The sequence below is a fragment of the Symphalangus syndactylus genome, chromosome 21 (assembly GCF_028878055.3).
Source record: "Symphalangus syndactylus isolate Jambi chromosome 21, NHGRI_mSymSyn1-v2.1_pri, whole genome shotgun sequence".
Lineage (NCBI taxonomy): Eukaryota > Metazoa > Chordata > Mammalia > Primates > Hylobatidae > Symphalangus > Symphalangus syndactylus.
In genome coordinates, this window is record NC_072443.2 from 44,374,949 (window position 1) to 44,401,348 (window position 26,400).

General features: G+C 41.5%; 1 protein-coding gene and 1 long non-coding RNA gene across 7 annotated transcripts in view; both read right to left on the reverse strand.

Annotated features, from left to right (window-relative positions):
• FSTL1 (follistatin like 1) overlaps window positions 1-26,400 on the reverse strand; it is a 166,641-nt gene that overhangs the window by 115,315 nt on the left and 24,926 nt on the right. For 3 of the 6 annotated variants that reach the window (XM_055259110.2, XM_063630127.1, XM_063630126.1), the window contains exon 2: window positions 25,466-25,513. Coding sequence is in view for 4 of the 6 variants with exons in the window: in XM_063630127.1 (XP_063486197.1) it covers window positions 25,466-25,513 (48 nt within the window). In the remaining 2 variants the exon portion in view is untranslated. Of the gene's footprint in view, window positions 1-25,408; window positions 25,514-26,400 lie in introns of all 6 variants that reach the window. The other 3 variants (XM_055259107.2, XM_055259106.2, XM_063630128.1) reach the window with 1 other exon arrangement.
• Window positions 5,400-21,453, reverse strand: LOC129470998 (uncharacterized). Its single transcript, XR_010118468.1, has 3 exons — window positions 21,440-21,453; window positions 8,281-8,419; window positions 5,400-7,667 (listed from the first exon to the last, which is right to left on the reverse strand). It is a non-coding gene; the product is annotated as an uncharacterized lncRNA (long non-coding RNA).

Sequence of the window (26,400 nt, forward strand, 5' to 3'; positions counted from 1 at the left end):
GAGACACAACAGAGGCAAAATCCTGCCCCTGTCTCCTTTGGACCTGGCTGGATACCAGTTTCCCTAATCCATGGAAACAGCCTCCTGCCCTGACAACTAGCAAGAGGCCAAGACTCACAGAACCACCACAACCCCTCAACCTCTGTTAGCAGGAAGCAGTTACAGAAGACTCACCTTCACCCATTTTCTCCAAAGAACTGGGGTCTTGGACTCTTGAGGGGGGAAATGCTACAGTAGGTAGCTAGTAAGACATGAGCAGAGCGGGAGAGGGCTACCCCCCCAAACCCAACTAGGAACCTTAGGCGACCATCAGATGAGGGTCAGGTGGTTGTTAACTGTCTCTCTAAAATAATAATTGGTTGCAGCCAGTGCCAGGGAAAGGCAGTCTCCCTATAGATAGAAAAAACCTGAAGCTGGTGATCAGTAGCTTCCCAGTAAGATCTCAGGAGTTGGGTGAGTGAGCTCAAACATGCCATGATGGAGTTTAACTGGTATATAACCTTCCTCTAGGAATCCTAGATTGGTAAGGGAAGAATGCCCCAAGTGAGCATGCATACAACTCCAGTAAACACATTGCGCATGTTCCTCTCCCAAGTGCTAGCAGGCCATTGAGCATGTGGACAGCTCACCCCAAGAGAAGAATCAAGGGAGAAGAAACACAAAACCCCCAAAGTATGCCAACATGTAAAACCCCAATTCAAAGGTCAAACCATGCACCACGCAAGACAAGTGTGCACGTGTTTTGCAGGCTGCCCACTTGGCCCTCTTCCACTTGTACTTTTTTCCTTTCATTTCTGTTGTAAAGCTTTTTTATTTTGTTTTTGAGACAGAGTCTCACTCTGTCACCTAAGCTGGGGTGCAGTGGCACGATCTCAGCTCACTACAACCTCTGCCTCCTGGGTTCAAGCAATTCTCCTGTCTCCACCTCCTAAGTAGCTGGAATTACAGGCACGTGCCACCACGCCCAGCTAATTTTTGTATTTTTAGTAGAGAAGGGTTTTCACGATGTTGGCCAGGCTGGTCTCGAACTCCTGACCTCAGGTGATCCACCTGCCTCGGCCTCCCAAAGTGCTGGGATTACAGGTGTGAGCCACCACTCCTGGCCTAACCATTTGATTTTCACAACAATAAACTCCATGAGGTAGGTGGTGTTATTTCCCCCATTTTGCAGATGGTGAAGCTGAAGAATAGAGAGGTGGAGTGACTTTTCCAAGGTCACAATAAGCATCAGGCAGTAAAATGAGCGCATGTACATGTAGGAACCCCTAGACTACATTGCCCTTTAAAATATTCATCAAGCCTCCTTATGGTGTCTCAAGAAATGTTACAGAAAGATTTGAAAATAGATGCTTATTTGAAAAAATTTAAGCCAAAGAAGAGTTCTTTTTAGGTGGGCTCTCCCAGTTATTTCTCCCCTTGGGAACCAACATTGTCACCATATGCCAGGCCTCTGTACTAAGGCCCTGATTCACTTCACTGCTGACTCTGGGGCTTCTGAGAAGGCTCTTTTAAGACTGCAGGTTGGTCTCACTCTCCTCTCGCTCTTTCTAAGCAGCCTTGGCCTATTAGCAAAGCAATTAACACCTGGAAAGATCACCTCCCCAGCAGCAGCATTCTACAATAATTAGTTGATCTCTTCCCACCTGTTTGCCAAGACTATTCAGTTAGCTTCTTAGTTTAGGAACCTGTGAGAAGCCTTTTAAATTCACTTTGGTCTTTTTTAAGTTGTTATTTTTTACCTTTAGGAAACAAGCAAAGCAATGAGTGCTTAGTAATAAATTAAGGCAGAACATAATCCATTTTAGAAAGATTTTTCTACTGGGAGATTTGTTTCCAGTTAACCTTCTATCTCCCATTACCCAGGAAATTAAATTAAAAAGAATGTCCAATTCCCTGGGCAAGTTGATTAATCAATATTTCAATGTAAAACAAAGTTAATATTTTTGGCCATTAATTTGATTTTTCTCTAGAGAAGCTATTCATTTGATTAATATTTTTTCCTTGTAACTCTCTCACTTACCTTGTGAATCTTTCCAATCTAATATTTCCTTGGTGGAGAAGAGTTTGAGAATTCTGCCCTTACTATAAGAAAATGTTCATGGAATTGGTCGATGGGATAAATATTACAGAGCTATTCATGGGACCTGGGACTCCACATCATTTTTCTTATCACCTAAAGCGGAGCAGCTTGACATCTGTGAGGCTCCGGTTTGTGTTCCAGCACCAGCTGGACACTAGTGATTGGCCATAAGATTGTGTGATGTGTATTACTTGCCAGCTTTTAGAATTAACTGAACCCAGAATCATGTCCTTTCACCAGGTTTGTGGATGTCATATATGTAAGATTCAACAAAGCCTGTGGAGCATTTTCTAGGTTCCAGTGAAGCAAGGGCCATGTTTCTCAAATCATGGTCCATGGCCAACAACATCAGATCACCTTAGGGACAGTGTTAAAACGGAAATGCCTCAGCCCCTGGCAGCATTCTCATTCTCTACTGCATGGGAATATTCAGATCAGGCTCAGGCATGGGTGTTTTTAAAATTCTTAAGCACATTGAAGTTTGAGGCCCATAAGCTAGCCAAAGTAAATAGTGCAAGTCAAAAATCAGCTGAAGGTGGCTGGGCACGGTGGCTCACACCTGTAATCCCAGCACTTTGGGAGGCCAAGGTGGGTGGATCACCCGAGGTCAGGAGTTCACCAGCCAGGCCAACATGGTGAAACTTTATCTCTATTAAAAATACAGAAAATAGCTGGGCATGGTGGCAGGCGCCTGTAACCTCAGCTACTCGGGAGGCTGAGGTAGGAGAATCGCTTGAACCCGGGAGGCAGAGGTTGTGGTGAGCCGAGATCGTGCCACAGTACTCCAGCCTGGGTGACAGAGTGAGACTCCGTCTCAAAAAAAACAAAAACAAAAACAAAAAAACAGAATCAGCTGAAGTTACTGTTTTTTTGTAGATATTCGCAAGCTGGTTCTAAAATTTATATGGAAAGACAAAGGAATTAGAATAGTCAAAAGAATTATGAAAATGAATAACAAGGTTGGAGGATTCATATCACCTGGTTTCAAGACTTACTAAAAAGCTATAGCAATCAAGACTGTGTGGTATTGGCAAAAGATAGGCAGAGAGATCAGGGGAACAGAATAGAGAATCCAGAAATAGACTCACAAATACGGTCAATTGAGTTTTGACAAAGTGCAAATTAAATTCAAAGGAGAAGGGACAGTCTTTGTAACAAATGGTGCAGGAACAATTGGATGTCCATATGCATAAAAGTGAACCACAAACTACATCCCAAGCTTTATATAAAAATTAACTCAAAATGGGTCATGTAACTAAATATAAATGTAAAACTATAAAACTTTTAGAAGAAAACAGGAGAAAATCTTTGTGAACTTGAGCTAGACAGAGTTCTTAGAACAGCAAAAGTATAATCCCTAAAAGAAAAAAAATTGATAAATGGGGACTTCATTAAAACTTAGTTTTACATTGCATGGACATCACTAAGAATGAATGAAAAGTTACACATTGGGAGAAACTATTTGCATATCGCATATATGACAAAGGCCTTTTATTCAAAAAAATATAAAGAACTTTCAAAAACCCAACAGTAAGAAAACTCAATAAAAAAATGAGGAAAAGGTTTGAACAGATACTTTGTCAAAGAAGGTAATACAGCCCGGTGCGGTGGTTTATGCCTGTTATCCCAACACTTTGGGAGACCAAGTTGGGTGGATCACTTGAGGTCAGGAGTTCGAGACCAGCCTGGCCAACATGGTGAAACCCCGTCTCTACCAAAAATACAAAAATTAGCCGGGTATGGTGGCGGGCGCCTGTAATCCCAGCTACTCAGGAGGTTGAGGCAGGAGAATTGCTTGAACCCAGGAGGCAGAGGTTGCTGTGAGCCGAGATCAGGCCACTGCACTCCAGCCTGGGTGACAGAGCAAAACTCTCTCAAAAACAAAAACAAACAAAAACAAACAAACAAAAAAACCCCAAAAAGACAAGAAGGTGATACATGATGGCAAATAAATACATGCAAGGATGCTCAACATCATTATTCATTAGGAAAATGCAAATTAAAACCATAATGAGATAACACTGTACACTTATTAGAATGACTAAAACAAAACAAACCAAAACAAAACAGAATGAAACAAACTGATAATTCCAAGAGCTTATGGGGATGATGTGGAGCAACTGGAACTTATATTGCTGATAAAAAGATCAAATGGTACAGTCACACTGTATTCTTAGAAAACGCTGGCAGTTTCTTAAACATACACTTACAGTATCAGTCAGCAATCCCACCTATAGGTGTTTATCCAATACAAATGAAAATTTATGTTCACACAAAAACCTACATGTGAATATTTATAAAAGCTTTACTCATAAATGCCCCAAAGTGGCAACAACCTGAACATCTTACAGCTGGCGAATGTATAAACAGACTGTGTATCCATTCAGTGGAACACTATTCAGCAATAAAGAATGAACTATTTTATATGCACCAAAATAAATGACTCTCAAATGCATTTTTCTAAGTGAAACAAGCCAGTGGATACATACTACAGGATTCCTATTATATGACATTAAGGAAAGGATAAACTACAGGGACAGAGAACTGAGCAGTGGCTTCCAGGAACTCAGGGAAAGGGGAGTTTTTTTTGTTTTGTTTTGTTTTTACCACAAAAGGGCAGCATGTATGCACGGAATAATGGAGCTGTTTCAAGTCTTAATTGTGGTTTGATTACATCACTATGTGTTTGTCATGACTCAGAACTATATGTCAAAAAATATGAATTTTACTTATGAGATTCTAAATAAAAATTTTAAAAATAATCAGCTGAGGCATATCTGATTCAAAACTGCCAAGAGAGCAAAACCAATATTTATTGTCTATTATGAGCAGGGTCTGGACTGGTGTTGGGAGGAAAACAACGCTTCACAGTAAGCTCCTTCTCCTCATAGACACCAATCCACTGGAAGACACAAGCAGGCACACAAATAACTACTACGAGGCAGTGAAGGATATGCGCTCAGAAAAGGAGCAAAGAGGGTCTAAGTGAAGAACGCTGGATTTTTACTAGGAGAATTCTCAGTTTGGAGAACTGTAAAGCTGAGTCATAGTAAAAAATAGAGCAGATTGTAAACTGACAAAAATAAGATACGAGAAAGTTATGAGCACGGAAGAATATGGTTATTGATCTGGGAGGGTAAGGCAATAGAAGCAAACTCTAAATGTAATGAGATTGAATCAATGGATATGATGCTATTTTTTAAAAAGGCAAATCAAGTCATTCAGTACTGATTCCTCCCAAGGAAGAGAAATGAACGGATAAAGGTATGAAGTTGCGTTGACTTTATATCCTATTAGCAATTTCTTTATGCCTTCCCTACTCCTCCATACAATAGTTCCGTGCTCCGAGAGCTACTGTTACAAGAAAAGCCAAGTCTTCCATAAGTGGATATGAAGGCTATTATGAGGAGAAATCACTGTCCTTCCTGGGCGTGAGAGAGTCATTTAGTAGTTAGATCCTAAAGAGGAGGTTGGTATCAAATTAAAACTCTAGAGCATCATGTGTCTAGGATAGTGGTTCTCAAAGCATGGACCCTGAACCAGCTGCAAAGCACCATTTGGGTGCTTGATAGAATTGCAGATTCTGAAGTTTTACTCCAGACCTGCTGAATTAGAAACTCTCGGGTTGGGCCCAGGAAACCCTCCAAGGGATTCTGATGAACGTTTGAGAAGTTTGAGAGTTTGTGAAGATGTCAAAAGTGAATCCTGGGCTTAACTATTGCAACCTGCTGAAGCTGATAAAGGAATGTCAACTTTTAGTGACCCACCTGCCCTCACAGAGACCCTTACTGGGCCTAACTGAAGATTCCCCCAACCGACGAGCAATAGGTGTTGTTTTAACCAGTCATGTAAGACTTATGGTCTGGCTCTGTCCTCTTCAGAACATTAGTTTTTAGGGCTTAATTAGCATAACCACCTTGAATCCCCTCCACTTCTACAGCATTTACAAAATTCTGACTTTCCCCCTCAGCAAACTAGTCAGTGTTTATTTATTTATTTATTTATTTTTTTTTTTTAACTGATGACAGAGTCTTGCTCTGTCACCCAGGCTGAAATGCTGTGTTGTGGTCACTGCTCACTGCAGCCTCCAACTCCTGGCTCATGTGATCCTCTCAAGTAGCTGGGACTACAGGTGCTCTGCTTTCTTTTTTGATGTTAAAGCTCTGGAAGTCTTTATTTCATTCTTTTACAGACAGCAGGCAGTCAGCAAGTGACTCTAGGATGTCAGTTTAGTAAGTTTACTTTTTCATTCCTGGATAAGCACTTTAGAATAATTGCAAGACATATATTCTCATCCTTTGCCAACCCAAATTATTGGAAGGCCTTGGACAAACTACTTAACATCTCGTAGAACTGGTTTACTCGTCTGTTAAGAGCAAGCAGGTAATTTTTCCTGTCCCACCTCAGTTGACATAATGGCTATGAAGTTACTTAGTAAAGTAGGAAGTGGATACACATTTAAGCATTATGATCATTTTGTGAGCCTTTTTCAAAACTGCGCTCAACGTCCTTGATTTTTTCCCCTTGTCATCAGAGCACCACAGAGAAAGCCTGCATCCTGGACACAGTCCAGATGCCTCTGGAGACCTTGCCTCCATTGTTTTGGAATTACTCTGGGTGAATAGGATAACAGAAAATATTCCAGCCTAGAGGATAATGGATAAAAACATTAAATGAGAAGAGAAATACATTAGAGACTTTCCATCAGAACTTGGAAATGACATTGCAAATTGGTGTGCAGTTTTATAATTAAAAATGCTCTAATCCTTGGAATGAGCAACTGGTTTATCGTAAATCTTTTGAGCTTCTGCAAATGGCAAAGCAGTGAAAATTTTCTGCATGCTGGGCATCTCATTACCTGAAACAAACATACAGGGCACAGCTGATGCCTAATGTCTAGAGGTCCTAGGAAATAAAATGCGGCTTCTGGTAAATAGGTGGCAATTTATGTTGAATTATTTGCTAAGAGTCAAATTAGTCCCTGCAGTATGTGCAGCATTTCTGAAGAATTAAAAAATAAATGCTTTCTGCTTAAGTAATATCCTGACTTAAGGCAATTATTACTGTGCTACATCTGATATATAAATGATCCTGAAACTTGCCCAGGGCTTGTAGAAATAAGAGGATTTCTCTAATGCATGCTAACATTGAAAAAGAAAGTTGATATCTAGGCTTGGTTTAAAAGAGGCAAGCAGGGAATAGGTTTTATGGAGGAGGGAAAGTAACTTATCAGGTATCCAGCACTTACTGTGTGCTAGGCACTGGGCTAAATGTTACACATACTGACGAGTCTCACAGAGATATTATTTCCCTCATTTTAACAGAATAAGACATTGTCATGGCTTAGAGCAGCCATGTGGCTTCCACAAAGTCATACAGCACACAGTGTATGACAAGCTGTGATTTAAGCTCAGATGGTGGTGGCTTTTTTCCTAAAAGTTGCAGCAACATCCTGTGCTAGATAGCTTCCCTATGCTCCTCCAGGTCCCCTCTGGCAGACAGCAGACTTCTCAATCTTACTTTGTGTGCATGGAGGCTGGTCCAACTTGACTTCCGGTTTCCAGTTGTATTCAGCCAATGGGGACTCCTGGCAGAAGGAAAAAGGAGGGAAAAGAGCGAGGCGGAACTAATCAAAAATCTATTTCCTGGCTGGGCGCGGTGGCTCATGCCTATAATTCCAGCACTTTAGGAGGCCGAGGTGGGCAGCTCACCTGAGGTCAGGAGTTCCAGACTAGCCTGGCCAACGTGGTGAAATCCCCATCTCTACTAAAAATACAAAAATTAGCTGGGCGTGGTGGTGGGCGCATGTAGTCCCAGCTACTCGGAAGGCTAAGGCGGGAGAATTGCTCCAACCCAGGAGGTGGAGGTTGCAGTGAGCAAAGAATGTGCCACTGCACTCCAGCCTGGACCACAGAGTGAGACTCCATCTCAAAAAAAAAAAAAAAAAAAAAGTGAGGCCAGGTTATTTATGCTGTCTTTCCCAGCTTTCTCTTGCTCCGCTGACCAAAAGTCCTAGCTGCCTTCAGCCTATCCTCTCCACACAGAAGCCTTCCTCTGGGTTTTGCTGACCACTCCCTCTTGAGGGCCCTGCACCCTGCCACATCTCAAATCACCCAGTTTCAATGTGACATACGGTTATGGTACACTTTAGTTTGCCCAGCTCATAAGACATCAAGGCTTAGAAATGACTGCCCCCCTACTTTGTTGTGGTGGTTGTTAGTTCTGATTCAAATGAAGTCATTGAACAACGGACAGTTTCTGCTTATCCTTGACAGTGTTCTATCTGGATAGCTTTTGGTTCAATGCTTAGAGAGTGTCTCTTCCTCCGGCTTCTGCCCCCTGAGAAAAACAAAAGGGTTTTTATGAGCAAGAGCACCTCACTGAGCCATATGTGGTTTCTGAATGATGACATTCAGAGTTCGGTGAATAGTAACAGAACCTGACATTTGTATGATGTTCTATAGCTTTACATTGATTACTTTCTATTTAAACATATGTTAGGATCTAGCTGTGCCTACAGAAAAAAATTAGCTGAACATGAAGGTACAGCAAAGTTATTTTTTAAAAGACTAGTAATGACTGAATTCCTATCAAGACATTTAATAGCTGATAAAGGTCTCACCCCTTAATGAACTATTTCATTAAGCTAATGATACTGGTCTGTTTTGGCAGTGCTACCTAACTCCTGTTTTCTGAGTGAATTCACTACCCATGATTTCAGGAGGATGAAGAAGAAAGAGAAACAGAATATTAAGTAGAACAATGAGTATTTTACATGTTAATTCTATAAGCACAATTAAAACCTTTGGTGATCAGCAAAGGTCCTAACCTTTTCAGTATAGTCCTAACATTTTCAAAGGTGTCCTTCTTAAAGGTCTAATGGGAGGCATGGATATGTAACAATTTTTTAAAAATTGGTTTCATCATGTCTTTGCATTTGAATGACAAGGCACTTTGGAATAATCATCTTACCTGAAGGTAGTTATTATATTGTTAGATAATTATAGTACATAACACAAGAAAGGAAGACAGAAATAAGTAATATTTTAATATCTTTCTATCATTATGAAATCATAAAATGCCCCTTTATGAAATGTCCCTTTAAATCTGTGGCAATACTTCTCGCCTCAGTATCTACTTTAATATTAACATAACTACACCAGATTTACTTTGATTAGTGTTATATGACATATAACCTTTCATTTTCAACATTTCTCTATTTAATGTGTGACCATGAAATTGCATACATCTGGGTTTTGTTTTTTTATTCAGTCTGGTCAACTTTGTCTTTTAATTGAATCATAGACCATTTACATTTAAAATAATTTTAATGGTATAACGTCTTGCTATTTGTTTTCTATTTGTCCCCTTGTACTTGGTTCCTTTATTTCTCATTTCTTGCCTTCTCCTGGATTATGAAAACATTATTTAATATTCCATTTTTCTCTTTCATTTGATTTTCAATTATACATTCTTCCATAATTGTTATGGTAGTTATGCTAGAGATAACAATATGCGTCCCTCATGCATTAAGTCTAATTTAAATTAGTACTTTTGGGTTTACCACTTCCTAAATAAGGCAAGTACCTTTCCAGCAGTTTAGCTGCATTTACCTCCCTCCCAGTTTGTGCTATTGTTACCATGTATTTTATTCCTACGTACGCATCGGTATTGTTTTAAACAGTCAATATTCTTTTATACTGAACCCCATATTTACGCTTTCCAGTGCTCTCCATTCTTTCCTGCACGCCTATGCTTCATCTGAGATTCCCCTCCCTTAGCCTCAAGAATTCCCCAGAGTTTTTCTCAGTTCACAGCAGCTGGCATTGCATTCTCTCTGAAAATATCTTCAGTTAATCTTCATTTTGATGTTTACATTTGTATTGTGGCATGATTTACATATAATAGATGCACCCACTTTAAGATTTTGTTTTTTGTTTTTTTGAGACAGAGTCTCACTCTGTCTCCCAGGCTGGAATGCAGTGGTGGGATCTTGGCTCACTGCAACCTCCACCTCCTAAGTTCGAGCGATTCTCCCACCTCAGCCTCCTGAGTAGCTGGGACTACAGGCGTGTGCCACTACACCCGGCTAATTTGTTTTGTATTTTTAATAGAGATGGGGTTTCACTGTGTTGGACAGACTGGTCTCAAACTCCTGACCTCAGATGATCCACCCACCTTGACCACCCAAAGTGCTAGAATTACAGGTGTGAGCCACCGCGCCTGGCCCATTTTAAGTTTATAAGTGAATGAGTTGTAGTAAATGTGTATAATCGTGCAACCACATCCCACAATCCAGTTTCAAAACACCTTTGTTTTTTTTTTGAGACTGAGTCTCACTCTGTTGCCCAAGCTGGAGTGCAGTGGTGTGATCTCGGCTCACTGCAACCTCCACCTCCTGAGTTCAAGCAATCCCCCTGCCTCAGCCTCCCGAGTATATGGGACTACAGGCGTGCACCACCATGCCCAGCTAATTTTTTTGTATTTTTAATAGAAACAGGGTTTCACCATGTTGGCCAGGGTGGTCGCGAACGCCTGACCTTAAGTGATCCACCTGCCTCGGCCTCCCAAAGTTCTGGGATTACAGGCGTGAGCCACTGCACCTGGCCTCCAGTTTTATTTTTTTTATTTATTTTTTTTTTTGAGACGGAGTCTCGCTCTGTCGCCCAGGCTGGAGTGCAATGGCGCAATCTCGGCTCACTGCAAGCTCCGCCTCCCGGGTTCACGCCATTCTCCTGCCTCAGCCTCTCCAAGTAGCTGGGACTACGGGCGCCTGCCACCACGCCTGGCTAATTTTTTTGTATTTTTAGTAGAGACGGGGTTTCATCGTGGTCTCGATCTCCTGACCTCGTGATCCGCCCGCCTCGGCCTCCCAAAGTGCTGGGATTACAAGCGTGAGCCACCGCGCCCGGCCTTGGCCTCCAGTTTTAAAACACTTCTATCACCGTCAAAAAGTTCCCTTCTGCCCTTTTGCAGTCCATCCTTTCCCCCACGGAACCACTGAGCTGCTTCAGGTTGCTATAGTCTTTACTTTTCTAGAATTTCTTATATGGAATTACACAGTATGTTGTCTTCTGTGACTAGTTCCTTTCATTTTGCATGATATATTTGAGATTTATCCACATTATTACATGTATCATTAGTCCATTCATCTTAATTGCTGAGTCGTATTCCATTACATGGATGTACTATATTTTGATGATCTGTTCATTAGATGATGGACATTTGCACTGTTAACATTTTTGGCTATTATGAATGCTTATGCCATAAATATTCATGGCATACAAGTTTTGTGTGGACATGTTTTTATTTTTCTTGGGTAAATATCTGGGAGTGAAATTGCCAGCCCATATGGTAAGTGTATATTTAACTTTTTAAAGAACTGCCAAACTGATTCTCAAAGTGGCTATATCATTTTGTATTGCTGCTAACAATGTGTGACAATTCTAGTTGCTCCACATTCACCAAGGCTTAGTATTGTCAGCCTTTTTAATTTCAGCCCACCTAGCGGGTAAATTGTAGTTATAATTTGCATTTCCCTAATGACTAAGAATTTGGGGCATCTTTTCATGTGCTTGTGGGCCATCAATATATCTTCTTTAGCAAAATATCTGTTCAAATCTTTTGTCCAATTTATCTTTGTAAAGTCGTGAGAGTTCTTTATATATTCTGAATGCAATTTTTTTGTCAGATATATGTTTTGTTTTGTGCATGTTTTCTTTCTGTCTGTGGTTTGTTTGCCCTTTCATTTTCTTTTCTTTTAAAAACGTATGAATCGTTTTCAAGGTCTTTTCATTTTCTTAAGGCTGTCTTTTGGTATTAACATGAAGGATTATCTTGAACCATTTTCAAATATTGAAGCAACACTGCAATTACCAGGATAAACTCCTTTGATTGTAGTGCCTATTTTTTTTTTAATATATTGCCGGATTCAATTTGCTAACATTTTGCTGGGGTTTTTGTGTTTCTATTTATGTCTAGTACTATTTTTGTCTGTTTTTTGTATTAGGATAATGCTGGCCTCATAAAGTAAGTTGGAAAGTATTCCCTCATCTTCTATTTTCTGAAAGAAATTGCATAGAAATGATGTTATTTCTCCTTTAAACATTCTGCAGATTAGCCAGTGGAACCATCTGGGCTTGGGGCTTCCTTTTTTGCAAGACTTTAAACAGTAAATTTAGTCTCTTTAATAGCTATAGTACAATCCAGTTATTTATTTCATTTTGGATGAGTTTTGTAGTTTGTGAATTTTGAGAAATTAGTCCATTTCATCTAAGTTGTTGAATTTTTGTGTGTAGGGTTTTATTGTTTGTAGTATTCCTTTATTATCATTTTCATGTCTACATGGTCTATAGTCATATTCCATCCTTTATATTCATTTATGATATTGGTAATTTCTCTTTCCCTTATTTTCTTTCTCTCTTGCACTGCCAGTCTGACTAAATAAAGGCTTACAAGTTTTATTGAGCTTTTGATTTTGTTGATTTTTTTTCTACTGGTTTTCAGTTTTGAACTTCATTGATTTTTGCTCTTTATTTTTTTCTTCCTTGTGCTATTTTTGGTTTATTTGGCTCATCTTTTTTGGGTTTCTCAAGGTGAAAATTTAGGTTATTAATTTGAGAACTTTCTTCTTAGCTAATACAAGCATTTAATACTATAAATCTCTCTAAGCAATGCTTTCAGTGTATCTAAAAATTTTGATATGTTGTATTTTTCATTCTTGTTCAGTTCTAGATATTTTCTCATTTTTTACTTTCAGTAGTCAAAAACATTTTAAAGAACTCAAGAGGAGAATAGTCTCTTGTATTTACCTATATATTTACCATTTTTGTTGCTCTCTCTTCATTACTAATGTCTCAAGTTTCCTTCTGGTAGCATTTTCCTTCTGTCTGAAGGACTTTCTTTAACAATAATTTTAAAGCAGGTCTGCTGGTTTTTAGTTTTCCTTCATCAGAATTTTTTAAATTTATTTTGCCTGCCTTCTTGAAGGATATTTTTACTGGATATAAAATTGTGGTTTCACAGTGTTTTTCCTAGTTGCACTAAATTGTGATTTCACTTCCCTTTGTCTTCTATAGTTACTAATGAGAATTCCACAGCCATTCGAATTGTTGCTTTTCTATAAATAATGTGTCATTTTCTTCTGGTCAACTGTACGTCCTTGCCTTGTTCCAGTTCTTAGGAGGAATATTTCCAGCTTTTGCCCATTCAGTATGATGTTGGCTGTGGGTTTGTCATAGGCAGCTCTTATAATTTTGAGATATATTCCTTTGATGCCTAATTTGTTGAGGGTTTTTTTAAATATCATGAAGGGATGTTGTATTTTATTGAACAATTTTCTACATCTATTAAGATGATCATATCATTTTTTAATTTTATTTATGTGGTGAATCACATTTATGGGTTTGTGTATGTTTCCTTACATCCCAGGAATAAATTTACTTGATCACAGTGAATTAACTTTTTGTGTGCAAAGTCTCATGATACAAAATCAACATACAAAAATCAGTAACATTTCTATACACCAGTAATGTTCAAGCTGAGAACCAAATCCAGAACACGATCCAAGGCCAGGCACAGTGGCACACACCTGTAATCCCAGCACTTGGGGAAGCCACAATGGGAGGATCACTTGAGCCTAGGAGTTTGAAATTAGCCTGAGCAACATAACAAGACCCCATCTCTACTTCTTCTTCTTCTTCTTCTTCTTTTTAAGAATGAAGTTTGATTTACAATGGCAACACACACACACACACAAATAAAATATCTAGGAATACATCTAACCGTGGAGGTGAGAGATCTCTACAAGGAGAACTGCAAAACACTGCTGAAATAAATCATAGATGATACAAACAAATGAAAAGCATTCTATGTTCATGAATTGGAGATCAATATTGTTAAAATAGTTATACTCCCCAAAGCAATCTACAGATTCAATGTGTTCCTATCAAATTACCAATATCGTATTTTACAGATTTAGAAAAAACTATTCTGAAATTCATGTGGAACCAAAAAAAGAGACTGAATAGCCAAGGCAAGCCTAATTTAAAAAATAAAGCCAGAGACATCACATTCCCTGACTTCCAACTATACTTCAAGGCTACAGTAACCAAAACAGCATGGTACTTGTAAAAAACAAAACAAAACAAACATATAGACCAATGGTATAGAAATAGGGACCCCTGAAATAAAGCCACACACCTACAACCAACTTATCTTCAACATGCTTGACAAAAGTAGTGGGCAAAGGATAACCTATTCAATAAATGGTGCTGCAAAAATTGGCTAACCATACTCAGAAAAATGAAATTGGGCCGGGCGCGGTGGCTCACGCTTGTAATCCCAGCACTTTAGGAGGCCGAGGCGGGCGGATCACGAGGTCAGGAGATCGAGACCACGGTGAAACCCCGTCTCTACCAAAAATACAAAAAAATTAGCCGGGCGTGGTGGCAGGCGCCTGTAGTCCCAGCTACTCGGAGAGGCTGAGGCAGGAGAATGGCGTGAACCCGGGAGGCGGAGCTTGCAGTGAGCCGAGATCGCGCCACTGCACTCCAGCCTGGGTGACAGAGCAAGACTCCGTCTCAAAAAAAAAAAAAAAAAAAAATGAAATTGGATCATTACCTCTCACCACATACAAAAATTAACTCAAGATGCATTAAAGACTTAAACATAAGACCTCAAACTATAAAAATCATACAAGAAAACCTAGGATAAGACCTCAAACTATAAAAATCCTAGAAGAAAACCTAGGATAAGACCTCAAACTATAAAAATCCTAGAAGAAAACCTAGGAAATACTCTTCTAGACATTGGCTTAGGCAAAGAATTTATGACTAAATCTTCAAAAGCAAATGCAACCAAAAAAATGGAAAATTGGGACCTAATTAAACTAGAGAACTTCTGCACAGCAAAATAAATTATCAACAGAGTAAACAACGTACAGAATGGGAGAAAATACTTGCAAACTATGTATCTGACAAAGGACTAATATCAGAATCTATAAGGAACTTAAATAAACCAGCAGGGAAAAAATAATCCCATTAAAAAGTGGGCAGAGAACAAGAACGGATACTTCCTGAAAGAAGATATACAAGTGGCCAACAAATATGAAAAAATGCTCAAATCACTAAGCATCAGTGAGATGCAAATCAAAACCACAATGAGATGCTGTCTTAAACCAGTCAGAATGGCTATGATTAAAAAGTCAAAAAATGGCCGGGCGCGGCGGCTCACGCTTGTAATCCCAGCACTTTGGGAGGCCGAGGCGGGCGGATCACGAGTTCAGGAGATCGAGACCACAGTGAAACCACGTCTCTACTAAAAATACAAAAAATTAGCCGGGCGTGGTGTTGGGCGCCTGTAGTCCCAGCTACTCGGAGAGGCTGAGGCAGGAGAACGGTGTGAACCCGGGAGGCGGAGCTTGCAGTGAGCCGAGATTGCGCCACTGCACTCCAGCCTGGGCAACAGAGCGAGACTCTGTCTCAAAAAAAAAAAAAAAAGTAAAAAAATAACAGATGTTGGCCAGGTTGCAGGGAAAATTGAACACTTATGCACTGTTGATAGGAATGCAAATTCGTTCAGCCACTGTGGAAAGGAGTTTGGAGATTTCTCAAAGAACTTAAAACAGAACTACCATTCAACCCAGCAATCCCATTACTGGGTGCATACTCAAAGAAATATAAATCGTTCTACCAAAAAGGCATTTGCACTTTTATGCTCATTGCAGTACTAATTGTAATGGCAAAGACACATAATCAACCTAAGTGTCCATCAATGGTGGGTTGGATAAAGAAAATGTGGTACGTATGCACCATGGAATAATGTGCACCATAATAAAACATCAACTCATGTCCTTTGCAGCAACATGGATGTAGCTGGAAGCCATTATCCTAAGTGAACTAATGCAGAAATAGAAAACCAGGCCAGGTGTGGTGGCTCATGCCTTTAATCCCAGTACTTTGGGAGGCAGAAGCAGGCAGATCACTTGAGGTCAGGAGTTCAAGACCAGCCTGGCCAATATGGCAAAACCCTGTCTCTACTAAAAATCCAAAAATTAGCCAGGTGTGGTGGTATGCACCTGTAGTCCCAGCTACTCAGGAGGCTGAGGTAGGAGAATCACCTGCACCCAGGAGGTAGTGGAGGCCGTGGTGAGCTGAGATTGCACCACTGCACTCCAGCCTGGGTTACAGAGTGAGACTCCATTTAAAAAAAAAGAGAGAGAGAGAAAATCAAATATCTTATAAGTGGAAGCTAAACCTTGGGTACACATGGACACAAAGATGGGCATACTGAACACCGGATATTCCAAAAACGGAGTAGAGAGGGATAAAAGGTTAAAAACCACCTATTGGTTATTGTGCTCAGTACTTGGGCAATGGGATCATTAGAACCCCAAACCTCAGCATCAGCATCATGCCATATACCCATGTAACAAACCTGCATTTGTACTCCCTAAATCTAAAAACAAAACCACAAAAACTTTATCAGATAAACCCTACATGTATGTCATTTTGGCATTGGTATCTGATGATTACCTTTTCCCATGCAAGATGGAGATTTCCCTGGTTCTTCATATGCTGATTGCTTTTGAATTGTATCCTGGACATTTTGAATATTATGATATAGAATTCTGGGTATTTGTTTTGTTTTAACAGACAATCAACCGATGGGTTCAGGTACAAGTTCCAACCAGCTTTCTGTGGTTTCAATGTAATTTCTTATTTCAGAGCCTATTCAGTGCTATTCAAATCTGTCTTGCATTCGTACCACACAGTGGCTAGTCTGGGACCTTGGCAATGTTCTATACTATATCTGTACTTCAGTTCTTAAAATCAATGGTATGCTGTTTAGGGTCAGATCCGTGCATGTGCCACTTGGAAGTGAGCCCAGGAGCAATTTTGTAGAGCTGCTTCCTGATCTCCTCCCTTATAGAAATCTCCCTAGTACTTTCTGATTATCTGGGGCTCCCGTTTTGGTTCTGCAACTAGAAAGTTGGGGTTATTTTTATTCACTCAATGGTACATGCACTTTTTGCAACTACACTGATATCCAGAGCGAAGCACAGAAAGAAAGAAGAAAAAAGCAATGGAGGTTTGTCTCACCCTCTGAGGATCACAGCTCTTCTATCAGAGGAAAGTTTCCCTCTCTTAACATTTTAGACTCTTGTAGGCCCCGCTGTCACCACTATTGCTGACACTGCCATGCCACCATGGAATTTCCTAGGGGTTGAGTATGAGAGAGTGGAGAAAAGAAAAAAAGAAAAACGTGCTTTTCCCACACTTTCTGAGCCTTAGGAGACCCTCCCTGCTCCTTGAGCCAGGACTAGAGGGCTTGTCCTGGAGATCACTCTGCCCATACAAATGCCCACATTTAGATTTTGTGTTGCTTTGGCTGTGCACGTGGCTCATGCCTCTAATCCCAGCACTTTGGGCCAAGGCGGGTGGATCACCTAAGGTCAGGAGTTCTAGACCAGCCTGGCCAACCTGGGGAGACCCTGTCTCTACTGAAAATACAAAAATTAGCAAAGCATGGTGGCAGGCACCTGTAGTCCCAGCTACTCAGGAGGCTGAGGCAGGAGAATCACTTGAACCTGGGAGGTGGAGGTTGCAGTGAGCCGAGATCGTGCCACTGCACTCCAGCCTGAGCAACAGAGCGAGACTCTGTCTAAAAATAAATCAGTAAATAAATAAACAAATAAATAAATAAATTTCGTGTTGCTTAGAGTTCAGCCTAGGTATGTAAAAGGGGAAAAATGGTAAACCCACCATAAGTTTTATGGTACTTTAAATTCTGGTCTTTGCCAGTCACCAGCTACCATGTAATTTTCAGAGTCCCCAAATAGCCATATTCGGTGTAAGGTATGTTTACTCCATTTCCCCAGAATCAGAAACTTTTATCTTGTTTGAGCCACTGAATTATTATTATTATTTTTAAATTTTTACTTCTATAGTTTTTGGGGGAACAAATGGTTTTTGGCTACATGGATACTTTTTTTAGTGGTGATTTCTGAGATTTTGGTGCACACATCACATGAGCTGTGTACACTGGACCTAATTTTTTTTTTTTTTTTTGAGACAGAGTCTCACTCTGTCACCCAGGCTGGAGTGCAATGGCACTATCTTGTGAGTTTATCAGTTCGTCATGAGGTTAGACTCATGGATTTGATTAACTTGAGTGACCTCAGATTCTGAAAACTTCTGAGATCTTGTTGAGGGTAAATTGTGGAATTTGGGAAGTGGTCAGTTCCCATGAGACCTTGTGGTTGGCAGCATAACCTTCTCTCAGAACATGCTAATCTCATCATCAGTCCCTTTCTGCCTTCAACAGACACTGTCTACTTAGGTCAATGACTGTCAACCCTATCAGACTCAAAAGCCTATTTTTAAATGAATGTTTTATTATGTTCTCTTTACTATTCTGAAAAGAAATTCACAAGTAGGCCAAGGCAGGAGAATCACTTGAGTCCAAGAGTTTGAGGCTGCAGTAAGCTATGATCTTGCCACTGCAAGATCCAGCCTGGGTGACAGGCTGAGACTCTATCTTAAGAAAAAGAAATTCACAGTAATACAACCTCCTACTCATATATATTTTTTAAAAAGTCATTATTAAAATAAAAAAACTGGTAAAGAGAAATACTTTGTAATAAAATTGTATGTATTAGCAAATTCTAATGTTGGGGATGACTCATTGGAAGACCTAACAAAGTAGTTGCTTTGAGATCAGAGTGAAGGTGGTGGAGGCAAGTGTAGATAGAGACAGGTGTGCTGGCAGCTCAAATACCAAGAGTAATGTTGCTGTCAGTGAAGTGTGTTTCTGAAATTGTGACTACTGTTGGTAGAGTTCCAAACCAAAGTACAGTCTTCCTTGCTTTAAAAATGCAGAGAGGGCCAGCCACGGTGGCTCATGCTTGTAATCCCAACACTTTGGGAGGCTGAGGCGGGTGGATCACTTGAGGTCAGGAGTTCAAGACCAGCCTGGGCAACATGGTGAAACCCCGTCTCTACTAAATACAAAAGTTAGCCGGACATGGTGGTGTGCACCTGTAGTCTCAGCTACTCTGGAGGTTGAGGCATGAGAATTGCTTGAACCCGGGAGGCAGAGGTTGCAGTAAGCCAACATCGCACTATTGCACTCCAGCCTGGGTAACAGAGCAAGAGTGTCTCAAAAAAAAAAAAAAAAAATGCAGAGAGACCATGTATGGAAAATTCAGTGTACATTAAAAGTTTGTAAAGGTAATCTATGTTTCTAAGTAAAATGGAATTCCATTTCACACCCAGATAATTATAAACAGGTTTTTCACACAAATGTTCAGTGTGACTTTTGAAGGTTTTATAGGGCACAAGAACATTTCTTGGTTGTTGTACCTGTGCTGCACATGACTGGATAGCTAGCATCCTTGGTTCCCTCTCAGCAAATGCCACCAGTACTACTCCAATAATTATGACAGCCAAAAATGTCCCTTCAAGTGTCTGATACATCCCCTAGGCTGTGGTACCACTGCTGTTGAGAGACACTGAATTAAGTGAACAGGAATCGATATAAGGGTCCAATAACGCAAATATGCTGTTTCCCACAGCACAATCATTCCATGGCCTGGCATGATGGAAAACCCCGGGTAGCAGAAAGAAGGCAAAGGCTGCATGAGAATGGGGCCAAGTGTTAGGTCTAGAGGGGGAAGCAACATTCCAGGCATGACAATATGTCAGAACTTAGGAGGGGAAACCAGGATAACAGTTCACCTCTGGGACTTTGGCCAGCTTATGAGTGGGGCCAACATAGAAAGAACTGTGGCTCTGGGCCACATGGATACCCAGGTTTGTCCTTGGTGCCTGAGATCCCAGATCTGGCTGAAAAGGAAGGATTGGGGGTCAGTGCAGGAGCCTGGAAGCATTGTCTTTGTTCCTAAAATTTGAGTCTGGGGATATGACTTATTTCCAGATTCCTTATGCACAGCCCCACTCAGAAATGCCTCGATGTCTTGCATGAATTTAAGTCTACTCAAGTAGTAGCAGCAGAGAAGAAAGCAGAGGCAGGAGAGACAACAGCCTCCGTTTATCAGTGCCAAGCATGTGATTGAAAAGGGGATGCCTATACCACACCATCTGATTTTCTTACATCAGAGTATTCTTTGTCCTCATTTTAACAGAAACAAATCAACTCATTATTCAAACAAAAACGTGTGTTCAAGAGAACAAGAGTTGAATGGTGTTAGCAACCATGCCTCACTCTACCCCATACCAACTCTGTTGGTTTCCTCTGGATGGACACAAAACAGCTGCTTGGAATTCAGATTTGGAGTTCATTTCCACAAGTGGGGTCATGAAGGTGTGACCATCAATTGAGGCAATGCTTACACTGAATACCACAATTTACAAGGGTAAGTAGATAATTATGCTGAGAGCCCAGGCTGAGTCCAGGCACCACAATCCATGCTTTGTAACTCAGAAGCCGAAAACACTTCCATAAACCTGATATTCCCTGAAGACCATCTGAACAGGATGATGCCTCATCTCCTGTGCTTCTAATCCCAAAGCCATATCCAAGACAACTATCTAATCTCTGCTCAGGATTCAAACTACTTAATGTTTTTATTCCATTGAGCAGGCTCCTTTGTGGATACAGATCCTGCAAAACAATAATAAAAAAAGCTCTTATCTCAATTATGAGGTCCTATTACTTCATCTGTCCCACATTCATTATAGTAGATGGTCATGAGAAGAACAAGTTCAGCTTTATAGTCCTTAATGAAATGTATTAGCAAAATTGAGTTTTAAAGAAACAGATAGAGAAGCATTCTGTACGTGAAGAAAGATTTTCCATTTTAGCATATGAAAAGAGGGAAGGAACTAAAGAAGAAATTATCTGCAATTACAGAACAATCAAGGAGATAGCTGACTTCTCTTCCCTCCCATTCCCATAAGCTTTGATTTAATCATGCTTAAGATATTGCAGAATTACACTCCTGAAGTCCCGAGTCATTGTGCTGGTCTCTCTGACATCTTCTGTGCCTCTACTCTTTCCCATTCTCTCCTGGGGTCTCCTATCTCCCTATGGACAGCTTTCACCAAGCCTGGCTCTGCCCCTACCCCTTGAGCACATGCCTGGGTAGATTTGAAGGCTACTTACCTTTTGGGTTTTTCCCTCAGTGCCAGAGCAAATGATTTGGTCCCCTGGTAGTTTAAGATCTGAGACACCACTAGAAGTTCCTCTGAACAAAGCATTCTATGAAAAGGAAGGGGATCTACATATATGCTAATATATTTATCTCTGCTTTTCTTCTGTGTCCTTTGGATTTTCTTCCTGTGTGTATCTCATTTTAATCAAGACATACTTCCCTGCCCAGAAGCCCTTAATGGTTACCTATTGCCCAAAAAAATCAAGTCCAGGTTTGTCAGCATAGCATTCAAGATCCTCTGTGATTTGCCCCCTCACATGCATTTCCAACAAATCAACTCCTCTAGCCAGAGTGAGAGTCTGTATAATTCAGTGCTGAACGTGTAGCCTCTGTAGTCCAATCCCAGCACAGCCACTTGTGAGCTGTGTCCTCAGGTGAGTTGCTTAAACCTGTCTATGCCTCAGTTTCCTCAACTGTAAAGATGGAATAATAATAGTAGTAATTTGAGTTGTGTGCAGACCAAGAGAATTGATAAATGTTTGTGGGCTGAGAACAGGGCCTGATCATAATGTACCAATGTACTACTCTCAACACACTTGCACTTTTCTATCTTTGAACATTTTTTTCACAGTTACCAATTTTTGAAATGCTCTTCCCTTCTCTCCACCCCTCTAAATTCTTCCCATCCTTTAAAGTCCTGATCAAATTTTTCCTTGCACAAACTGCCCTGAACTGTTCAACTTACAGTGTTCTTTTCTGTTTATTGTTCTTATGATCTATTCCACAAATTTTGCAAATAGTCATTTGTTGCATCATGGAACTTTTTGTATTGCCACCTTGTATGTTAACTGGGAATGTAATTTTGCCTTGTCCCCCACCAACTGGCCTGTGAATTCTTAGAAGCAAGGACTCAGGCCTGTCTTCGTAAACCTGGGACATTGCCTTTCTAATAGTGGCTCAATAAATATCTGTTTATTTGACTTATTTGATTCACAGGTTGAATGCAAGATTGCCAGATGCCTTTGAAAGTGGTTAGCTAGGCCGGGCGCGGTGGCTCACGCTTGTAATCCCAGCACTTTGGGAGGCCGAGGCGGGCGGATCACAAGGTCAGGAGATTGAGACCACGGTGAAACCCCGTCTCTACTAAAAATACAAAAAAATTAGCCGGGCGTGGTGGCGGGCGCCTGTAGTCCCAGCTACTCGGAGAGGCTGAGACAGGAGAATGGCGTGAACCCGGGAGGCGGAGCTTGCAGTGAGCCGAGACTGCGCCACTGCACTCCAGCCTGGGTGACAGAGCAAGACTCCGTCTCCAAAAAAAAAAAAAAAAAAAAAAAAAAAAAAAAAAAAAAAGAAAGTGGTTAGCTAAAGGGAGAGTAGAGGAGTTAGAACCCTTGTTATTTGCTTGTAAAATATTTATGTTTCTGTGTAAGATGTTCCATTTCCATCTTGGAAGCACTAGAACTGTCTGATTGGTGGAAATCCACCAGGATGAGATCAGGTGCTGTTTTTGGCCAGAGGGAGAGATCTGGCAGCCACATGGGCTCTTAGAAGAGCAATTTAACCAGATGCAGAATGGCAGAGACAGAGTCCCCAGGGCTGGCTATGACACAAAGGGGTCTCCCGAAGCGCAGTTGCTTCCACAGAGTAGTTTTGCAAATTCAGACCTTCCTTCCTTGCTGCTTAATTTTCCCCTGGGTGAAAACCTTTGGCACCTGAGAGGGCCTGGGCCAGGTAAGACAGGAAGAAGAGCTAGTGTGTTACTGGGCCAAAGACTTCTGGGTTCTAGTCCAGATTTTTTCAACAACTTCCTTGGTGGCCTTAGACCTTATGTCATCTCCTTAATCTTCAGTTCCCTCATCTATCATGAAGGTGTTGGATCAATACGTAATCTCTACAGTCCATGCTGACTCTCATACTCTATCACTCTAGGATTTTTCTCACAGTGGAGTCATTAGTATCTACTATGCAGGAGACAGAGACCTCCTTTGCCTGGAATTAATATTCTTCTGGTTGGTGAGATGCAATCAGAACTCTGGCCAGTGGAGCTCAATTGAGTCAGTCCCTAGGGTGTGAGATGATCTCATTTTATGGGGAGTGACCCTGCTTACAACAACTTGGAGTCCTTTACCTTCTCCACCACATCCGGGAAAGTAAGGACTTGGGATATAGGATAATGAAGAGAGGGCAGGGTAATAATGGGGCAAAGTACTTAAACTGGAGCCATATCTGATTATTTGGTCAATTGTCCTTGCCTCTAGATTATCACTGAGTGTTCCCTTTCTGTAGTCCCTGACTGAAGTCACAGTCATTAATGATGGTAGAAGTCCAGGGAGATGAAGCAAGATTGCACTGAGGCTTGGTGCCAAGTGTCTACAAGTGTCAGAGACCCCACCTAGGCCTTGGACTTGGCCTTATGGGTACATTCTCCAGGACCGCCCCCACCTCCCCCTGCCAGAAGGTGCTCCTCCCCTGGAACGCCCCCCCCCACCCAGATGTCCTTGCAGCCTTCCTCAGGTGCTCCTGGCTGCTCTCTGCTCCTGCACCACCTCTCTCTGTCAACTTAAGCCCATAGTAGCCCCTCCCACTAACTCTCCTCTACTCCCCCAGCTAAGACAGCAGGTCTGCCTTTTTTAACTCAGATCAGGCTACTGGGTGTGAGATCCATGAGGCCATGGCCTTGTGTCTTTTGGTGCCTGTGAGCTTATCTTGGGCCTGGAAAATCGTGCTGAGGAGGAAGATTTTCCTGCTGCTGCTGCTGCTGCCACCATGGAAAACAGTGCTGTGTTCCAGGAGCTGGGGAATAGTGTGGCAAGCAGATGACCCTGTACAGCAGAACATTGATGACCTTCTGGAAGAGACCCAGAGATAAGGAGGGAACAGCTTGTGCGGAAAAGGGAGAGTCCTAGAAGCCAGTCCAAATATTGCAGACGGAATTCTTGTGAGCGAGGGCTTTCTACAAAACTATTTGCCAAGACAGCTCACATGTTTGCAAGGCAAACATCTAGGCACAAGCTTACAAAATGAAACAGGCAGCTCAATGGCAGGCCCTGGCATGTTGTTGGTGGGAGGTGGACTGGACAAGTCAGGACCATGGGCCTTGCACCTGTCCATTTCTCTCTAGCTGCTATGGGGGGCCTCTAATGCTGTATGAGTTCTTTCACTTTCCAATCTATTTAATAGAAGAGAACCTGGGAAGTTAGCTCATCCAGGTCATGCTTTTGTCTCTATGCTGGATGTTACCTGCAGCATGTGATAACAAGAAAGTTCTGTTCTTTCAATAAATGCCTCTAGAGGAAAGTGCCCACCCATTCTCTGTGACCCATTCTAGTGTTTAATCGCTGTGAAATCTTAAACAATAGGCCTCACATTGACCTTAAGAGGCCCTCTTGGTAGTTTACTTTTATTTCCTCTATTTCCTATTGATTACAGGTGGGGAATAGCCACTAACCAAGGTTTCCACTTGAAAGGATGCTTTTAAATACTTGACCACAACAGGCCCCCTTAACCTACACTTATTTAGACCTAATAACTTTAGAAACATTTTACACACTTATTTACTTGATAACAATCTTTTCCAACTATTCTATAGTCTCTGCTACTGACCACAGCTGCTCTCCCCCCGACAGAGCTCCCCTCTCCTTTCTAGGCACCCCATCTCTTCCCTACCTAAGAAATTTTTCCATCTTCAATGCACCAACATTTGAGCAGCTGTATAAGCACAAAATATTTAATTTGGGAACAGTGTCTGTGGGAAGGAATGCTTTGTTAGTTTCCAAAGTAATGCAAAGCTTAATTTTAGAAAGTAATTTAACTTTTTTTTTTTTTTTTTGGTTCTGGAAGTCACAGAGATTATGGATTGCACTGCAGAGGCAGCCTGCCTCCTGATGATGCTAGCACTTTGCAGCACTGGGTTTTTCTGCAGCAGTTTCATTTTTATTCTCATTCAGAGACACAGTGGGTCAGTTCAATAGAAACATTTACTCCCTGAGGTCAGGGCCTATGTCTTGTACAGCCTGTCTGTATGGCCAGGGTCTGACAAGGACAAGTAAGTGGGAGGTATTCTTAAATGTTGAATTGCATTGCATTGCCTGTCTGCCTCCCACTCCCTACCTTGGTCTTAAACTTGGTCCAATCAGGTTCTGGAACTAGGAAATAACAGCTATCAAGTATTGGGCAGGACAGGGACAGGCAGGATCAGATCATACCACTGCTACCTTCCATGGCTCCAGGAGAAAGTTATGGTGACAAGATTGAAGAGTATCATGTCCTACCAGATCTGATGTCAGTCTCTTCCTCTCAGGGACACACAGGACTAGGAGCTGAAACATAATAGGAATTGGATAAGAATCTGAACCAATAGAGCCGGATAGATTTGGAGACAGGGACCATGAAATGCAGAAATTAGGAGGGTACATCACCACCACTATAGTAGCAATATTTGGGGCTGTAACTGAGGTAGGCTCTTGATAAGTAGCACTGCCCCAGAGCCCTCTGTGGGCTCCAGGTGAAGCACCTTGTATCATTTGCGGGGGTGCCTTTTGACTGTCATGGCATGCTCTGGTGCCTTAACACCACGATCAGTGACATTCCCAATTCCCCAGAAATAAAATTTAAACTCTATTTTCCAAGGATTCACACACACACACACACACACACAGACACACACACACACACACACACACACTCTCTCTCTCTCTCTCTTCCGACTGTGTTGTAAGCAAAAGTCAATTTGAGAGGAAGACAATGATGAAGTCCCCAAGAGAAAATCACTGTGAGTAAAGATACTGTGGCAGAGTGGACCAGCCTCAACCAGAGCACCTGAATCTTGGGAGGACAAGAGGTTCCAGGCAGAGCGTGAGGCTGTCTCTGTAGTTCTCACCTGAAGTCCCTCAACCCCGAATCCTAAGAGTTCCAGTATGTTCTGGAAACGAGGGGGGGGGTGGTCTTAATTAGAAAACAAACATCAAAATGAAACAAAAACATGTAAACAGAGGTACAATCATTCTGGAGTTGGCATCTTCTCTAAAAGACCCGGAAGACCTGTCCTGCTGGCCAGGGAGGAGCTGACCATTGGGGGTCAGGGGTTTGGGGGAGGTGAGCAACGGCGGCGGCAGCCAAGGGGACGAGGCAGCTGTGGGGTGGGCACGGCAGCCCACTCCGAGGATAGAGACGGGGAAAAGGAAAGACATGACTGCACAGCCAAATG